Source organism: Entelurus aequoreus, linkage group LG07 (genome assembly GCF_033978785.1).
Source record: "Entelurus aequoreus isolate RoL-2023_Sb linkage group LG07, RoL_Eaeq_v1.1, whole genome shotgun sequence".
NCBI classification, from domain to species: domain Eukaryota; kingdom Metazoa; phylum Chordata; class Actinopteri; order Syngnathiformes; family Syngnathidae; genus Entelurus; species Entelurus aequoreus.
The window spans coordinates 5,412,740-5,428,094 of record NC_084737.1 but is presented as its reverse complement, the minus strand read 5'-3'; the positions used below and the strand labels follow the sequence as shown (position 1 = coordinate 5,428,094).

General features: G+C 40.9%; 1 protein-coding gene across 2 annotated transcripts in view; it reads left to right on the top strand.

Moving 5' to 3' along the window:
* LOC133653311 (DNA (cytosine-5)-methyltransferase 3B-like) overlaps positions 1-15,355 on the top strand; it is a 56,263-nt gene that overhangs the window by 16,963 nt on the left and 23,945 nt on the right. For both annotated transcript variants that reach the window (XM_062052463.1, XM_062052462.1), the window contains 6 exons: positions 6,088-6,186; positions 6,371-6,578; positions 6,654-6,695; positions 8,237-8,337; positions 8,416-8,562; positions 11,967-12,074. In XM_062052463.1, the coding sequence (XP_061908447.1) occupies positions 6,088-6,186; positions 6,371-6,578; positions 6,654-6,695; positions 8,237-8,337; positions 8,416-8,562; positions 11,967-12,074 (705 nt within the window). The remainder of the gene's footprint in view (positions 1-6,087; positions 6,187-6,370; positions 6,579-6,653; positions 6,696-8,236; positions 8,338-8,415; positions 8,563-11,966; positions 12,075-15,355) is intronic.

The following is a 15,355-nucleotide window of genomic DNA, read 5'->3' as shown; positions in this document are numbered from 1 at the left end:
GGTCTAATAGAAGACCATTCTCTATTGATTTCAATGCTTTGGACCCCTCATGGGTCAAGATAGTGAAATGTCAGGTTTTTGGTCCCACGGGGATAGAAAAACTAACAAAATATGCAATATTCCCCCCCCCCCCCCCACCCCCCAATTTTTTTTTAAAGTGGAATATTTGATGTGAAGTAACTGGAGCATTAAATAGGTAAATCAACATTGCTTTTGGTTCATTCTTATTTCTTGAGCAATGACCGTTTAAATCAAATCCCGCTAAAGGTCTAGGGCAGGGCCCAGGAATGACACCACACCGGCCTCGGGGTTCAGTTTAAAACTTACCGTATTTTTCGGACTATAAGTCGCAGTTTTGTTTTATAGTTTGGCCTGGGGTGCGACTTATACTCTGGAGCGTCTTATGTGTGAAACTATTAACACATTACCGTAAAATATCAAATAATATTATTTAGCTCATTCACGTAAGAGACTAGACGTATAAGATTTCATGGGATTTAGCGATTAGGAGTGACAGATTGTTTGGTAAACGTATAGTATGTTCTACAAACCCTGTTTCCATATGAGTTGGGAAATTGTGTTAGATGTAATTATAAACGGAATACAATGATTTGCAAATCCTTTTCAACCCATATTCAATTGAATGCACCACAAAGACAACATATTTGATGTTCAAACTCATAAACTTTTTTTTTTTTTTGCAAATAATAATTAAATTAGAATTTCATGGCTGCAACACGTGCCAAAGTAGTTGGGAAAGGGCATGTTCACCACTGTGTTACATCACCTTTTCTTTTAACAACACTCAATAAACAATTGGGAACTGAGGAAACTAATTGTTGAAGTTTTGAAAGTGGAATTCTTTTCCATTCTTGTTTTATGTAGAGCTTCAGTCGTTCAACAGTCCGGGGACTCCGCTGTCGTATTTTACGCTTCATAATGCGCCACACATTTTCGATGGGAGACAGGTCTGGACTGCAGGCGGGCCAGGAAAGTACCCGCACTCTTTTTTTTACAAAGCCACGCTGTTGTAACACGTGCTGAATGTGGCTTGGCATTGTCTTGCTGAAATAAGCAGGGGCGTCCATGAAAAAGACGGCGCTTAGATGGCAGCATATGTTGTTCCAAAAGCTGTATGTACCTTTCAGCATTAATGGTGCCTTCACAGATGTGTAAGTTACCCATGCCTTGGGCACTAATACACCCCCATACCATCACACATGCTGGCTTTTCAACTTTGTGTCGATAACAGTCTGGATGGTTCGCTTCCCCTTTGGTCCGGATGACACGATGTCGAATATTTCCAAAAACAATTTGAAATGTGGACTCGTCAGACCACAGAACACTTTTGCACTTTGCATGAGTCCATCTTAGAAGATCTCGGGCCCAGAGAAGCCAGCGGCGTTTCTGGGTGTTGTTGATAAATGGCTTTGGCTTTGCATAGTAGAGCTTTAACTTGCATTTACAGATGCAGCGACCAACTGTATTTAGTGACAGTGGGTTTCTGAAGTGTTCCTGAGCCCATGTGGTGATATCCTTTAGAGATTGATGTCGCTTTTTGATACAGTGCCGTCTGAGGGATCGGAGGTCACGCTCATTCAATGTTGGTTTCCGGCCATGCCGCTTACGTGGATTGATTTCTCCAGATTCTCTGAACCTTTTGATGATATTATGGAGCGTAGATGTTGAAATCCCTAAATTTCTTGCAATTGCACTTTGAGAAACGTTGTTCTTAAACTGTTTGACTATTTGCTCACGCAGTTGTGGACAAAGTGGTGTACCTCGCCCCATCCTTTCTTGTGAAAGACTGAGCATTTTTTGGGAAGCTGTTTTTATACCCAATCATGGCACCCACCTGCTCCCAATTAGCCTGCACACCTGTGGGATGTTCCAAATAAGTGTTTGATGAGCATTCCTCAACTTTATCAGTATTTATTGCCACCTTTCCCAACTTCTTTGTCACGTGTTGCTGCCATCAAATTCTAAAGTTAATGATTATTTGCACCAAAAAAAATGTTTATCAGTTTGAACATCAAATATGTTGTCTTTGTAGCATATTCAACTGAATATGGGTTGAAAATGATTTGCAAATCATTGTATTCCGTTTATATTTACATCTAACACAATTTCCCAACTCATATGGAAACAGGGTTTGTATATCATGACACTACACTAAATAGTCTAGATGTATTGCAGTATGTATATTATGACACTACTAAGGCTGCAGCTAACGATTATTTTTCTATCGATTAATCTATAGATTATTTTTTCGATTAATCGGTTAATCTATAGATTATTTTTTCGATTAATCTATAGATTATTTTTCCTTTTACCGATTATTTTTTATTTTATTTTATTTAAAATGAAGATGAAAAAATAAAAGTAGGACAGTTTTTTCAAAAGGCATGGCTTTTATTTACAAAAAAAAAAAGTATGGCCACTCAGTCAACATTGACAACAACATGACAAAATATTCTGTAACAATGTAAACATTTAAAACTTTTAACATTTAACAAAATTAAAAGTAGCTTATTTGCTTTTTAATGTGCAAATATAAAAGTAAACATCCAGTGCAAATCTTAATATTCTGAAATAGTATAAGCATTTCAAAAGTAAAAGTATTGCTTATTTTGTTTTAAAATGTGCAAAAATAAAGATAAACATCCAATACAAAAAAGTGCAAAACGAAATATTCTGTAACAACAGTGTAAACATTTCAACAAAAGTGAAAGTATTGCTTATTTGCTAAAATGTGCAAAAATAAAGATAAACATCCAATACAAAAAAGTGCCAATCTAAATATTCTGGAGCACTGTAAACATTAAGTATTGCTTTTAAAATGTGCAAAATAAACATCCAGTCCAACACAGTACACAATAACCAATTCTACTCATTCCAGTGAGTGACTAACAGTTGTAATGAAGAAAGGTTAGCATGTCTACTTGCTTTGCTTCTTTTCTTGTTTACAATATTACCAGCAGCTGAAAATAGGCGCTCAGAAGGGGTCGATGTGGCTGGAACTGAGAGGTAATTAGCCTTCACCTCAAACCAGGACTGCGAGCGAGCTGAGCTGCAGTTTAAGTTTCTAGTAGGTCAACGGGCTCATAGTGATGTTACTAGTAGTTCACTGAGAGGTGTTTATTATCATTTGGGGAGAGTCCGCTGCCTGATGCTCACCTGCTAAACACCTATCTGCTCGACGCTGAAGCGCTGACTACATGCGCTATGAATACGCACTGATGATTGGCTGATAATGCTTCATGTGTACCAATCAGATGGTTGTGTGGGTGGGACAATGCTGCGTGTGTACCAATCAGAAGGTTGTATGGGTGGGACAGTGCTGCGTGCTGAGACAGAGGCAGAGAAGCAAAGCAACTTGTTAAGACTTTAGCAGCTAAAGTTAGCTTTAGCTTAGAAACTCGTTCGGTACACCCCCGTACCGAACCGAAAGCCTCGTACCGAAACGGTTCAATACAAAACACATACCGTTACACCCCTAGCAGATACAAATGACACATTCATGTTTTTGTGTAATGATGACAACGTATGCTAACGCGGACGATTGACTAGTTGATGGTTGATGGGTTTCTTTTCAAATGTTCGTTCATAGCCGTTGTGCTGCTATGATAGGCCATTTCCGCTCGACACAGTGTGCATACAACAACATTATTAGGCTGTGTATTGAAATACTCCCACACTTTTGACGACTTTTGGCGTGCGTTTTTCCCCCTCGCTCGCACAGTCTGCTTTGCGCTCCGCCATGACGGTAGTGTGACGTAATTATGCGACGCGTCGACGCACAAAAACGGCGTCGACGTATTTACATAACCGATGACGTCGACTACGTCGACGCGTCGTTTCAGCCTTAGACACTACACTATATAGTCTAGATCAGGGGTCACCAACGCGACAAATATGTTGTCTTTGTGGTGCATTCAATTGAATATGGGTTGAAAAGGATTTGCAAAATATTGTATTCCATTTATATTACATCTAACACCATTTCCCAACTCATATGGAAACGGGGTTTGTATATGTTATAGTTATTTGTATGACTCTTACCATAATATGTTACGTTAACATACCAGGCACCTTCTCAGTTGGTTATTTATGCCTCATATAACGTACACTTATTCAGCCTGTGGTTCACTATTCTTTATTTATTTAGAATTGCCTTTCAAATGTCTATTCTTGGTGTTGGCTTTTATCAAATACATTTCCCCCAAAAATGCGACTTATAACTCCAGTGCGACTCATATATGTTTTTTTATCATGCATTTTCGGCCGGTGCGACTTATACTCCGGTGCGACTTATGCTCCGAAAAATGCAGTAGTCGTTTTTGCAGAAAATGACTTCAATCAGTGGAGTACCCCTGTAGTAAAGAGGAACATCGGCAGTGACATTCTAACCCTGCTAGCAAACAAAGGGGGTCCAAACTTGTGATTTGCACAACTGAGGGGTTCCTGAAGGCACCCCTTTAAGTCCTCTGCTCTTTGGCAGCTACAGTTATTTAGCTAAGGTGTTGCTTGTGTACTTCAGGTGCAGTCAGTAGTCATTTGTTCCACTTCTTTACTTATACTAGAGGTGTTCCTCAAGGTTCCATTTTAGGTCCTCTCTTTTTCATCTTTTGGGCTTTTTAGCCGTGAGGGACTCACATTGTTGAAGCAGATTCTTAAAAAAATATGAGTTCTTTTTTGCAGAAGTTCCTTAAAAACCGCCGAGCGCTCCTGTAGCTCTTTCAAGATAAATGGACCAAAGCCAAACGTCTACTGTATAGGACGCTAGTTCTCCAGAATATAATAAAACTAATAGTGCAGGGAGAAGTCAGGCCCACAACCACCCAGTTCTTTGTTTTCTGGAAATGTGGCCCCCAAAACAATTTTGTTGAATATTTCCTGGTCTAGGGGATCCAAAATGGTAAAAATGAGTCTTGTATAAATATATTTGTTATGATCCGCTGCCCGGATCATAGTCTGTTCAAGTTTTTCAAGTCACTTGTGTTTTCTGTTAGTTTCGGACTCCTCTAGTTCCTGTTTATGCACCTCTGAGTTTGTTACCATGGCTACTTATTAGTTTCACCTGCCTCTTGTGTTCCAGACGCGCACCTGTTTGTAATCACTGACATTATTTAAGCCTGCCTTTGCCAGTCAGTCGGTCTGGCTTCTTTATTTGCGTCACGCTACTGTTACGTTAGTTTTGCTTGTCTCCTAGCCCCTGCTAGTGGTCCCTAGTCTGTGTTAAGTAGTAGCCTTAGTTTCAGGTGCGATCGGCACCTTATTCCGTGGGTTTGTTTTCTGTTTTGTACCTGTTTTGTGTTAATTTACTATTAAATCATGTCCTTACCTGCAAGTCCTGTCCGGATTCGTCCATTTGCATCCGGGGAGAACAATATTCTTTTTGTACTGTCAACGTTTAAATCTATAGATCAACTTCAGATCCATCCTTCAATTATAAGTGTTTATTTTATTGGAGCAATGACAGTTTTCAAGTAAAAACTGCCTACTTTGTGTCACTATTGTTACATTATACCTGTTTGCACTTTCATTCCACTTTTTTTGTAGTATTTAAAAAAAAAAAAAGGGCCACATTTTAGACACCCCTGATTTTTGTGATATGGACAAAAGTATAGGGCCGCATTCATAAAGTGAAAAGTTTCAGAGTTGTAATTGTTGCGCGCGACCAGTCTTCCTCTCAGGGAATTATACACACTGGTCAATCCCAAGTTCTTTTGGATGACATATATGTTGAGTAAAAAGGACCTCAGAGACAGAATGACCACGTTTTACTGAAGCTTCAGGAGACCAGCCCTTACAAGGCGACAATAGCATCAGCAAGCCAGGTCTAAATCCAAACAAAAAGAGTCAGCTTATGTAGAGCGAAAACAGCCCCTCCCGCCCAGAAAAGAGTGCAGCTGCTTCTTCAAAACAGATAAGGAACTGGCCAAAACAGCTCTGAACAGGAGCCCTGAAGACAAAACAAAGAGTTTACTAGCGGACATAAGATAAAAGCAAGACGCACTACATGGGAAAATACTAGCTGCTTTAAACATGGATTAAAAAAGAACACTCTCACATGATCTGTTGTAGACGTTGGCCGCCATGAGTCCAGGTTCTCTGCTACGTCACCTCCTGCTGACCCTGCTGACCCTGCCCAGCTCTCTGAATTTGAAGCCGCTTTTGGTTCAGGTGAGTGACATTATAAGTGTGTGTCCGCGGTCACACCTGCTTTTCTGTTTGCCTCTGAACCTTTCCAAATAAGCCTACATTAGGTAAATAACCAGTAGCCTCATGGGACTTAGACCATCACCTGAAGAGCCAGGATGTTCCTCTGGGCCACCTTCAACGGATCCTTATGTTTGTTCCCTGGAAGGTTTTCACCAGTGCCAGGTTTCTGTCTGAGTGCCGCAGCGCAGAGGAAGCATCCAAGTTGACTTCACCTCCACCAGGCAGGAGTCCACAAACACGCCGCAGACCGCGAGTCCTGACCAGGCATCCAGGCCAAAACAAAAAGAAGACGCGTGGAAAGAGTCTGTGGAACTTGAGCGATACGGACGGGTCGGACACGGACAATTCATCTGGTGAGACCTCTCTTGATTCATCACACACTTCCTGGTGAACTAACATGGCTGCCTTGTCTTTCTGTCTTTGCTCAGATGTGTTTGACGTCTCAGAAGACGTAGAAAAAACTTCCCCAAGTAAGACGAGTCAAGTGTTCTCTGCAGATGTTGTTGCAAAGCGAGCGATATTCCCCCAAAGTTTCCCATAAATGTCCATGGGAAGTTAGGATGGGATTGTAAAAAGTAGGGAAACTTTCTGGAAATCTACTGGAAATGGCAAACCTGTTAGTGAAGTGGATTATATTTATATAGCGCTTTTTCTCTAGTGACTCAAAGCGCTTTTACATAGTGAAACCCAATATCGAAGTTAAATTTAAAGCAGTGTGGGTGGCACTTGGAGCAGGTGGGTAAAGGGTCTTGCTCAAGGACACAACGGCAGTGACTAGGATGGCGGAAGCGGGGATCAAACCTGGAACCCTGAAGTTGCTGGCACGGCCACTCTACCAACTTAGCTTTACCGCCCCACACAATCACAATTATTATTGCCTTTATGATTTATATATATATATATATATATATGTATATATATATATATATATATATATATATATATATATATATATATATATATATATATATATATATATTATCTAGGAGTGGGAATTTGACTAAATATAATTTACAATAATTAATTATGCCTTTAAATACACATTATTTAACAAGAATAAAAACGAATTAAAATACATGGTTAATAATCATAATAAAAGTGATTATGTACAAGTGGATTATGAGGGATGTACACAATCCTAATATACATTCAGTACAAATTATAACATAGTGTATTTATTTAATAAATATAAAGGTTTATTTAACCATATTGTTATATTTTATAAGAACAATAATTGTTGTTCCTTATAGATATTTTCAAATCTATACAACGCAAAGACAATTGCAGAGCTCATGGCGTTCTTCTTCAGGCCACAAAATGTAGTCGAGACGGACTCAACAGCGTCTTCGGTGGTTGCAGCTCAGTAGTGCAGTTAGAAATGGTTCAAAAAAATGGAATTAAAAATGACAAGGACAAGAAATGCCAGGGGGAAGAATATAAATGTGACATTAGTGTTATTAGTGTGATAATTCATGATTATTCTAAGTTATTAAAACTAACACAGACACTCGTAAACCTGTTAGCATATTAGTTAATGCCGCTAGCTTCGTGACATTACGACAGCACGTACAAATATGTATGAAAACACTCACACATGGGACGGTTTAGTAAGCAAAGTTGTTTTAGTTATATTGCAAAACTTAAAAAAGTTGCTTTTGAGTGACGAATTAACGAGTAGAAACGCTACGGACAATTAGCTTTGAAGGAAACACTTCACCCAGCAGCACCTGCAGTGAGCAAACTCATCCAAAAGGTGGCGCCGCAGCACAAACAATTTGCATGATTTTGATGAAAATGATTTGCATTATGGCCGTCAGCCAAGGAAAAATCCATGAATTAGCCACAGGCTTTAAAGCGTAGGGAAAAAAGTAGTGGCTTATAGTCTGAAATTGATGGTAATGAATGGAAATCCTAAGCACAAAAAGTAACGCAAGGACCACTTGCAGCATCTCCTAAAGGTTGTGTTGGGTACTGCATCTCTGCTTTCTGTCTAAATGTTCATGTTCTGCAGCTTTGGCAGAGTTTGTGTACGTGTTGAACAGTGAGGACGACGATGTCAAGACCCCCCACATCTCTGACGTCAAGTCCACAAGCTGGACCAGACAAGCCAGCGTAAGATCTTTCACCTTCACATGGTGGCACAGCGTGCATAGTTACTTAACGTGTGTGCGTGTGCGTGTGCGTGTGCAGGAGTGGCGTATCGAGGCAGGTGACCTGGTGTGGGGGGAGCTAGAGAGTTACGCTCCATGGCCTGCAGTGGTCCTGTCCTGTCAGTCCAAACAGGACCTGGCCAACAAGAAGATGGTGTTGTGGTACGGATGCAGCATGTTTTGTCAGGTGAGTCACATGACCCAGCATGTTTTGTCAGGTGAGTCACAGGAAGTAGAGATGACACTAGCGATGTAACCGTATCATCATCTCACGGCACAACATTATTGTGGTATTGTCCAAAATAAAAGGCTTGGTTAAAATGCCATAATGCAGGTGTGCACAGCTACTTTTCACTTGACCAAGCGGAGGGGATCATTCATATTTATCATTTATGTTGATTTGTTTATGAAAGAGAGGTTAACAAGTGAAAGGTGTTTAATGATGGAGCAGCGCTTTTATTGTGAAGACAGGAACTGTGCGGTCAGTCTTTTAGAGTTTTGGCAGCAGCTACGGCGCGAGAATCTGTTGAAATAAAAAGTGTTTCTGGCCTTCCTGTCGGTCGTTTTTTCTTAATAATGATCTGGCAGCAGCCAGCGTCATCTCACTAGACCAGGGGTGGGCAATTAATTTTTACCGGGGGCCGCATGAGCAACCCGAGCACTGCTGGAGGGCCACATCGACAATATTTCAATTACATTTTGCTCAATATTATTTTTGATATATACCGTAAGATTAATAATAATAATAATAATAAATAATAATAATAATACTCTCATTTAACTTAACTTAACTTTATACCAAAAGCACTGCTTTGGAAATCATTTGTACCCCTTTAAGAGATCACATTTAGTTCCCCTTAAACGTCCTCATGTTGCACAATGAAATGTAAGCATAGGATGAAGTGTGCATTCCTGTAACTTTCTCTAGTAACAGCATTCCATGATTAATATCAATAAATTAACATTAATAATAAATGACAGTAAAAGAAGCACACGTATGACTGAGGAGTCATAGTGTAACTTTGTGTGGTGTTTGAGTTGTCCGACTTTTTGTGTGGCCATAAACGCACCAGTGATTTAGTGGTATGCGTGTTGGTGACAGATGACAAGTTGGTTTTGGCCTGGTTTGTACGGCAGAAAATGACTAGTTTTTTGAGATAGGAGTGTTTTACTCATGTTTTTGGTGTGGTTATGGCCGAATATAAACAGTTTTGCTCAATAAAGTGATCGATATAATTCCTGTCCTCGAAGCATCTCGATAGACGTTACAATAATTGAACGGTGTTCAATTGAACGGTGTTGAGGAACACCGTTAGGGCCGCTTGTTGTCACTGTCACTCAGAGTTGCATTGTAAAATTACACAGAATAAATGTGTTTATTTTGTTTAGAATTCAGATGGGATTTGATTTGGTGCGCGGCATATATTTGCTGTGCGCAGCGGACGCTTGAGCAGTGCGCAATTGCGCAGGCACGCACCTTAGAAGGAACGTTGCTTGGCAGTCCATGTCTTGTTGAAAACACGCCATTCCTCATCAACTTTTCTCTTTTTAGCGTCTCGGGTGTAAACCGTGCATCACTTGTCGCTGTGCACCTTCACTCACAGGTTACACACGGACATACGCCCATAAATAACACTTTTCAAAATAAAGGCAGCACAGTTGTATTGCGCGCACGACATAGATGTTTTTTCAACTTTATTTTGTAATTTGTGATTGCAGCTGTTCACATTCACTCACAATCACGCACGCGCATACGTCCACACGGAAGTAATACAAATAACGCTTTTCAAAACAAAAGCAGCACCGTTGTATTGCACACTCGACATAGATACTTTTTAAAATTTATTTTGTAATTTATGATTGGCCTCACGCGGGCCGGACAGGGACGCACAAAGGGCTGGATGTGGCCCGTGGGCCGCAGAATGCCCAGGTCTGCACTAGACCCTCGGGTGCCCTGAATGTCAATCAAGTGACCAAAGTCACGTCTTGGTGAAGATTGATGATCCATCATTTTTAGATCTATTTTTTTAATGCCTGGCTGGTGATGGACTGACACACCATCCACTGACACACCCTCTACCATCCACTGACACACCCTCCTCCTTCCACTGACACACCCTCTACCATCCACTGACACACCCTCCACCATCCACTGACACACCCTCCACCATCCACTGACACACCCTCCACCATCCACTGACACACCCTCTACCATCCACTGACACACCATCCACCATCCACTGACACACCCTTCACCATCCACTGACACACCCTCCCCCATCCACTGACACACCCTCCACCATCCACTGACACACCCTCCACCATCCACTGACACACCCTCCACTATCCACTGACACACCATCCACTGACACACCCTCCACCATCCACTGACACACCCTCCACCATCCACTGACACACCCTCCACTATCCACTGACACACCATCCACTGACACACCCTCCACCATCCACTGACACACCCTCCACCATCCACTGACACACCCTCCACTATCCACTGACACACCCTCCACCATCCACTGACACACCCTCCACCATCCACTGACACACCCTCCACCATCCACTGACGCACCCTCCACTATCCACTGACACACCATCCACTGACACACCCTCCACCATCCACTGACACACCCTCCACCATCCACTGACACACCATCCACTGACACACCCTCCACCATCCACTGACACACCCTCCACCATCCACTGACACACCCTCCACTATCCACTGACACACCATCCACTGACACACCCTCCACCATCCACTGACACACCCTGCACCATCCACTGACACACCATCCACTATCCACTAACACACCCTCCACCATCCACTGACACACCCTCCACCATCCACTGACACACCATCCACTGACACACCCTCCACCATCCACTGACACACCCTCCACCATCCACTGACACACCCTCCACTATCCACTGACACACCATCCACTGACACACCCTCCACCATCCACTGACACACCCTCCACCATCCACTGACACACCATCCACTATCCACTGACACACCATCCACTGACACACCATCCACTGACACACCCTCCACCATCCACTGACACACCCTCCACCATCCACTGACACACCATCCACTGACACACCCTCCACTATCCACTAACACACCCTCCACAATCCACTGACACACCCTCCACCATCCACTGACACACCCTCCACCATCCACTGACACACCCTCCACCATCCACTGACACACCCTCCACCATCCACTGACACACCCTCCACCGCTAGCTCGCCATGTGCTCTATGTCAGGGATATTCATACAGTGGTATGTGTACCACTAGTGGCACGCCCAATAATCACTTCATTAAAAATTCAAACACAGTGTTACTGTTCAAACTGTGTGTAATGCTACAGTGGACACAAATATTAGATATACTTGTTAAGTGAAACCTCTGCCTTGTTTTTAATGATGTTTTAGACCTACAACGCTACTGTGTTTGAACAGTGTTTTCTGAGCCACTGATCTATGGAATCTGCCCTATGGTAACTTGTGTGATGGCTTTACCTGTCCGCACTTGACTGTCTTGGTCTTTGTGGTGTGCTTCCAGGTGAGCGAGGACACGCTGAAGCCGTTTGCCGACTTCTCCAACCACTTCTGCTCCAGATCCTTCAGCATCCTCAACTCCTACAGGGACGCCATCGAGGCGTGTCTGCAGGTGTGTTGGAGTCTCACCTGTATGTTTGTTAAATATGTCTTCAACTTGTTGGAGTCTCACCTGTATGTTTGTTAAATATGTCTTCAACTTGTTGGAGTCTCACCTGTGTGTTTGTTAAATATGTCTTCAACTTGTTGGAGTCTCACCTGTATGTTTGTTAAATATGTCTTCAACTTGTTGGAGTCTCACCTGTATGTTTGTTAAATATGTCTTCAACGTGTTAAAGTCTCACCTGTATGTTTGTTAAATATGTCTTCAACTTGTTGGAGTCTCACCTGTATGTTTGTTAAATATGTCTTCAACTTGTTGGAGTCTCACCTGTATGTTTGTTAAATATGTCTTCAACTTGTTGGAGTCTCACCTGTATGTTTGTTAAATATGTCTTCAACTTGTTGGAGTCTCACCTGTATGTTTGTTAAATATGTCTTCAACATGTTGGAGTCTCACCTGTATGTTTGCTAAATATGTCTTCAACTTGTTGGAGTCTCACCTGTATGTTTGTTAAATATGTCTTCAACTTGTTGGAGTCTCACCTGTATGTTTGTTAAATATGTCTTCAACTTGTTGGAGTCTCACCTGTATGTTTGCTAAATATGTCTTCAACTTGTTGGAGTCTCACCTGTATGTTTGTTAAATATGTCTTCAACTTGTTGGAGTCTCACCTGTATGTTTGTTAAATATGTCTTCAACTTGTTGGAGTCTCACCTGTATGTTTGTTAAATATGTCTTCAACTTGTTGGAGTCTCACCTGTGTGTTTGTTAAATATGTCTTCAACTTGTTGGAGTCTCACCTGTATGTTTGTTAAATATGTCTTCAACTTGTAGGAGTCTCACCTGTATGTTTGTTAAATATGTCTTCAACTTGTTGGAGTCTCACCTGTATGTTTGTTAAATATGTCTTCAACTTGTTGGAGTCTCACCTGTATGTTTGTTGAATATGTCTTCAACTTGTTGGAGTCTCACCTGTATGTTTGTTAACTATGTCTTCAACTTGTTGGAGTCTCACCTGTATGTTTGTTAAATATGTCTTCAACTTGTTGGAGTCTCACCTGTATGTTTGTTAAATATGTCTTCAACTTGTTAAAGTCTCACCTGTATGTTTGTTAAATATGTCTTCAACTTGTTGGAGTCTCACCTGTATGTTTGTTAAATATGTCTTCAACATGTTGGAGTCTCACCTGTATGTTTGTTAAATATGTCTTCAACTTGTTGGAGTCTCACCTGTATGTTTGTTAAATATGTCTTCAACTTGTTGGAGTCTCACCTGTATGTTTGTTAAATATGTCTTCAACTTGTTGGAGTCTCACCTGTATGTTTGTTAAATATGTCTTCAACTTGTTGGAGTCTCACCTGTATGTTTGTTAAATATGTCTTCAACTTGTTGGAGTCTCACCTGTATGTTTGTTAAATATGTCTTCAACATGTTGGAGTCTCACCTGTATGTTTGTTAAATATGTCTTCAAATTGTTGGAGTCTCACCTGTATGTTTGTTAAATATGTCTTCAACTTGTTGGAGTCTCACCTGTATGTTTGTTAAATATGTCTTCAACTTGTTGGAGTCTCACCTGTATGTTTGTTAAATATGTCTTCAACTTGTTGGAGTCTCACCTGTATGTTTGTTAAATATGTCTTCAACTTGTTGGAGTCTCACCTGTATGTTTGTTAAATATGTCTTCAACATGTTGGAGTCTCACCTGTATGTTTGTTAAATATGTCTTCAACTTGTTGGAGTCTCACCTGTATGTTTGTTAAATATGTCTTCAACTTGTTGGAGTCTCACCTGTATGTTTGTTAAATATGTCTTCAACTTGTTGGAGTCTCACCTGTATGTTTGTTAAATATGTCTTCAACTTGTTGGAGTCTCACCTGTATGTTTGTTAAATATGTCTTCAACATGTTGGAGTCTCACCTGTATGTTTGTTAAATATGTCTTCAACTTGTTGGAGTCTCACCTGTATGTTTGTTAAATATGTCTTCAACTTGTTGGAGTCTCACCTGTATGTTTGTTAAATATGTCTTCAACTTGTTGGAGTCTCACCTGTATGTTTGTTAAATATGTCTTCAACTTGCCATATTCTAGACTTTCCTTTTACTCACCACTAGACTTTCCTTATACTCACCACTAGACTTTTCTTTTACTCACCACTAGACTTTCCTTTTACCCACCACTAGACTTTCCTTTTACTCACCACTAGACTTTCCTTTTACTCACCACTAGACTTTCCTTTTACTCACCACTAGACCTTCCTTTTACTCACCACTAGACTTTCCTTTTACTCACCACTAGACTTTCCTTTTACTCACCACTAGAATTTCCTATTACTCACCACTAGACTTTCCTTATACTCACCACTAGACTTTCCTTTTACTCACCACTAGCATTTCCTATTACTCACCACTAGACTTTCCTTATACTCACCACTAGACTTTCCTTTTACTCACCACTAGACTTTCCTTTTACTCACCACTAGACTTTCCTTATACTCACCACTAGACTTTCCTTTTACTCACCACTAGACTTTCCTTTTACTCACCACTAGAATTTCCTATTACTCACCACTAGACTTTCCTTTTACTCACCACTAGACTTTCCTTTTACTCACCACTAGACTTTCCTTTTACTCACCACTAGACTTTCCTTTTACTCACCACTAGACTTTCCTTTTACTCACCACAAGACTTTCCTTTTTTTTCACCACTAGACTTTCCTTTTACTCACCACTAGACTTTCCTTTTACTCACCACTAGACTTTCCTTTTACTCACCACTAGACCTTCCTTTTACTCACCACTAGACTTTCCTTTTACTCACCACTAGACTTTCCTTTTACTCACCACTAGAATTTCCTATTACTCACCACTAGACTTTCCTTATACTCACAACTAGACTTTCCTTTTACTCACCACTAGACTCTCCTATTACTCACCACTAGACTCTCCTATTACTCACCACTAGACTTTCCTTTTACTCACCACTAGACTTTCCTTTTACTCACCACTAGACCTTCCTTTTACTCACCACTAGACTTTCCTTTTACTCACCACTAGACTTTCCTTTTACTCACCTCTAGACTTTCCTTTTACTCACCACAAGACTTTCCTTTTTTTCACCACTAGACTTTCCTTTTACTCACCACTAGACTTTCCTTTTACTCACCACTAGACTTTCTTTTTACTCACCACTAGACTTTCCTTTTACTCACCACGAGATTTTCCTTATACTTACCACTAGACTTTCCTTATACTCACCACTAGACTTTCCTTTTACTTACCACTAGACTT